The sequence below is a fragment of the Zea mays genome, chromosome 6 (assembly GCF_902167145.1).
Source record: "Zea mays cultivar B73 chromosome 6, Zm-B73-REFERENCE-NAM-5.0, whole genome shotgun sequence".
Taxonomy (NCBI): domain Eukaryota; kingdom Viridiplantae; phylum Streptophyta; class Magnoliopsida; order Poales; family Poaceae; genus Zea; species Zea mays.
The window spans coordinates 91,662,486-91,666,649 of NC_050101.1; the positions used below are offsets into that span (position 1 = coordinate 91,662,486).

At 46.3% G+C, this 4,164-nt stretch overlaps 1 protein-coding gene across 1 annotated transcript; it reads right to left on the bottom strand.

Annotated features, from left to right (window-relative positions):
- Positions 1-2,698: 2,698 nt before the first annotated feature.
- On the bottom strand, positions 2,699-3,836 carry LOC103629547 (probable E3 ubiquitin-protein ligase ATL44). Its single transcript, XM_008650637.3, has one exon. The coding sequence runs from the start codon at positions 3,459-3,461 to the stop codon at positions 2,895-2,897; it is 567 nt and encodes a 188-aa protein (XP_008648859.1). The 5' UTR covers positions 3,462-3,836; the 3' UTR covers positions 2,699-2,894.
- Between the last annotated feature and the right edge of the window lie 328 nt (positions 3,837-4,164).

The following is a 4,164-nucleotide window of genomic DNA, read 5'->3' on the forward strand; positions in this document are numbered from 1 at the left end:
AAGGTTATTAGCCCTACCCAGACTGCTTTCCTTCCCGGTCATAATATCATGGAAGGTGTTGTGATTCTTCATGAGACCTTACACGAATTACATCGTAAGAAGCAAAATGGGGTAGTGTTTAAGATTGATTTTGAGAAAGCTTACGACAAAGTACGGTGGTCTTTTGTTAGACAAACTTTGCTGATGAAAGGTTTCTCAAACAAGTGGTGTGATTGCATTGAGGCCCTTCACCCAAAGAGGTCACGTGAACATAAAGATTAATGACCAGCTCACCAATAACTTTCAAACAAAGAAAGGTCTAAGACAAGGTGACCCGTTATCTCCAGTCCTGTTTAATGTCATTGTTGACATGCTGGTTACTCTTATCAACCGTGCCAAGAGAGAGGGGCATATTGAGGGAGTTATCCCTCACCTACTGGACGATGGTCTTTCCATCCTCCAATACGCAGACGATACAATACTCTTTATGGATCATGATCTTGACAAAGCTCGAAATCTCAAACTCATTTTATGTGTGTTTGAGCAACTGTTCGGTCTCAAGATAAATTTTCATAAGAGCGAGATCTTCTGTTTCGGGGATGCCAAAGAACATGAGCAGGCCTATTCAGACCTTTTCGGGTGTAAAGCGGGGGCGTACCCCTTCAGATATTTGAGGATTCCTATGCACTTCAGAAAACTTAGGAACGCGGAGTGGAATAGTGTTATAGAGAGAATAGAAAAGAAACTGAGTAGCTGGAAAGGAAAGCATCTCTCGGTGGGAGGACGCTTAGTCCTTATTAACTCGGTTCTTTCTAGTCTCCCGTTATACATGTTATCTTTCTTTGAAATACCCCGTAAGGTTCTGGAAAAGATTGACTTCCTTAGATCTCGTTTTTACTGGCAATCAGAGGATGAAAAGAAAAAATATAGGTTGGCAAAGTGGAGCGTCCTCTGCCAACCAAAAGAGGTAGGGGGGATCGGGATTAAGAATATTGATTCCCAGAATAAGTGTTTGTTAGTTAAGTGGTTGTTCAAGCTAGCCAACGAAGAGGGAATGTGGCAACAAATCTTAAAGAGAAAATACTTTCGTAACAAGACTATTGGAGAGGTGCAGGTGAAACCTGGAGACTCTCATTTTTGGTCGGGTCTTATGAAAATAAAAGAGCCTTTTCTCTCACATGGGCGGTTTGTGACCAATAGAGGGATAAACGTTAGATTCTAGGAAGATAAGTGGCTAGGGGATTTTTCACTAGAGCGCAGATTTCCTTCCCTTTACTACATTACTAGGCGAAAGCATGCTACAGTGGCCAATGTTCTCGGCTCTACTCCCCTTAATGTCTCTTTTCGTAGAGGTCTACAAGGTGATACGTTGAGGCAGTGGAACTCATTAGTGGCCTTGGTACTTGATGTGTCCCTCAACCTTGCGAAAGATCACTTCCGTTGGAATCTGACCCAGAACGGAGAGTACACAGTGCAATCGTTATACTCTGTAATGATTTGCAGTGGACAAGGCCGGCAGGACCAGACAATTTGGAAGATGAAAATACCGTTGAAAATTAAGATTTTCGCGTGGTATTTGAGAAGGGGTGTCACTCTCACGAGAGACAACTTGGCTAAGCGTAATTGGAACGGTCCTAAATATTGTGTTTCTGTAATTGCAATGAATCCATACAACATCTGTTCTTTGAGTGTCATTTTGCCAAATTCATGTGGCGGGCGGTGAGTCTTACCTTTGGGTTAAGGACACCTTATAGCGTTTATGATCTTTTTAATCTTTGGGCCCGGGGATTCTCCCCCAAGGATATACTAAAGATTCTAGTAGGGGCTATAGCCATATGCTGGGCAATTTGGCTAAGTAGGAATGATGTGGTTTTTAATAAAAGTCCGATCAAAACTTACATGCAGGTACTTTACAGAGGAACTTACTGGTGTCGTTTCTGGGCGCAACTTCAAAGGCATGAGGAAGACGCCAAGGTCATCAGGGAAGCCTGCAGGAAGCTTGAGACGACGGTGATGCAGATCTTCGCTTTTCATGGGTGGCAGTTTAGTAATAGGATTGCTCTGTGAGTTTTGTTTTTACTTTTCGCTGTCCACCCAACTACGTTTGGGGTTTGTATCGCCGCTTGTGGCTCTTTGAGTTGGATTTGTTGGTCTTGTGTTGGCGTGACAGGCCGTCATTTGAGTTGGATTTGTTGGTCTTGTGTTGGCGTGACAGGCCGTCATTTTCGTGATGTAGGCTGGGAACACTCTATCCCATTATCTAAAAAAAAGTTCTTGATATAAACAAAACAACTAGCAGGACAGCCATTTAACTATATACTGATTCATGTTGACTTCGCAACAGTCTAGTACTTGATCAAAATGATTTTCAACAGATGAGTAATATACATTATTACTTGATCAAAGTGTAGCGTGTAATTTTTCGCATCCTTGCTGTGAGAAGTGAAGCTCGAAAGTTGTAAGTTCCTGATTTCGCTACTACCTATTTCATTCCTGGTTGCTCTTGCCATTTTTTCTGCAGACGATGAACTCAAAGGCGGGCGTACTTCCATGCAGAGTATTTCGACCATTAATTAAATTGGATTTGGATGAGCCAGAGCTTTGTTTATTTTGACCGTTAGTTTGAATTTGCTGAACAATTCATGCAGGCTAGATAGCAGTAGCAGTAGCTCAGCGAACTTCTATTGCTCAAGTCCAAGGCAATGATGGAGCCATTGACTGAAGAAAGTTGGTTTCCTTCCTTTTCGCACCAAAACATTCTTTACAGAATTCCACTCCTAATTAAGCACTGAAATCGACATGCCGTCGAGCATTAATATATATATTCTTCAAATATTTACAGTTAAAATAAAACAAAAGGTTTGCAAAAGTAATTTACAAGGAGGGAGCAAAGGATTGGGTATTTTAACAGCTAGCTAGATAGAGACGACGGACGGGTCAAGATATCCAGGAGACAGACTTGCGGCCATGAGCGGCTGGTGGGCGATGACGATTCCGGCGCGGCAGGAGGGGCAGGTGGCGCGCGTGCGGAGCCAGGCGTCGACGCATGCGACGTGGAAGGCGTGGCCGCAGCGGGGGAGCACGCGCAGCGCGTCGCCGTCGGAGAACTCGTCGAGGCAGATGGCGCAGTCGGAGGAGGCGGCAGCGGTGAATGGCGCGGTGGGCAGCGCGTCGATGGCCTTCTTCTTGAGTCCTTTCGGAGGCCTCGCCTGCTGCGGGATCCCCGTGGCGGTGGAGGACGAGGCGGGGCGGCAGGTGCAGCGGGAGACGAGGGCGAGGCCGAGCACGCAGACGAGCGCGCACAGGAAGGACGCCAGGATCATCACCGTGTCGGAGTTCACCGACACCGCCGGCTGCTGGGGAAGCGGTGGTGGAACAGGCCATGACGAGGATGAGGACGACGCCTGCTGCTCTCTTGGGGTCGCGGTGGAGGTGGACGACGCCGCTGCCTGCAGGCGGAGGCTCGCCGTGGCACGCGGCATGGGGCGCTCGCTCTGCTCGGGAACTGGTGTGGGGTGGCTGTGGATCGGCGGATGGTGGTTGGAAAAGACCGCGAGCAAGGCAGCGGCGACCGGGTGATATGGATTTTTTATAGAGCTCCCCGCCGGCGGCTGAGGGTCGAGGTGGGCCCAACCGAAGGATTCGCTTCTAAGGATAACAGCCTTTTGTACCCCAAAAAAAAAAGAAATTTAATAATATATATTAAAAAAATTTCGTACGTACACCCGACGAGCTGTACGAAAACAGTAGTGAACAATATTCTGCTGTGCTGCTAGTGGTTATTGGTAACAACTGTTTTTGTGGCTGTACAAAGTGCAACACCGCTAGCACGTGCATAATTTAAAAGCGGGCATACCACTTGCTTTGTTGACCGATGATTTCCTATATATTAATTATTCTCTACATTCTAATTTATAATTTATTTGACTTTTTAATCTCAAATTTGATTGTCTCATCTTATTAAAAATATAATTATTATGATTTTTAGCATATAATATATATCTCTATTGTTATAATGCAGCAATTTCGTGCATGGACGGTTTCGTGCGTCATCCGCTTCACGCGCCTCCAATGCCCGCCTCCGACGCATCCGCACCGCAACACCCCCGCCCATCTCACGTGCACCTCCGATGGTTGCCAACGCAGCTGACGCCCTCGCGTGTGCATCCACCCCGCACTCTAATC

Excerpts from the sequence above, each read along its gene's own strand:
- LOC103629547 (XM_008650637.3), bottom strand. The coding sequence starts at position 3,461 with ATGCCGCGTGCCACGGCGAGCCTCCGCCTGCAGGCAGCGGCGTCGTCC.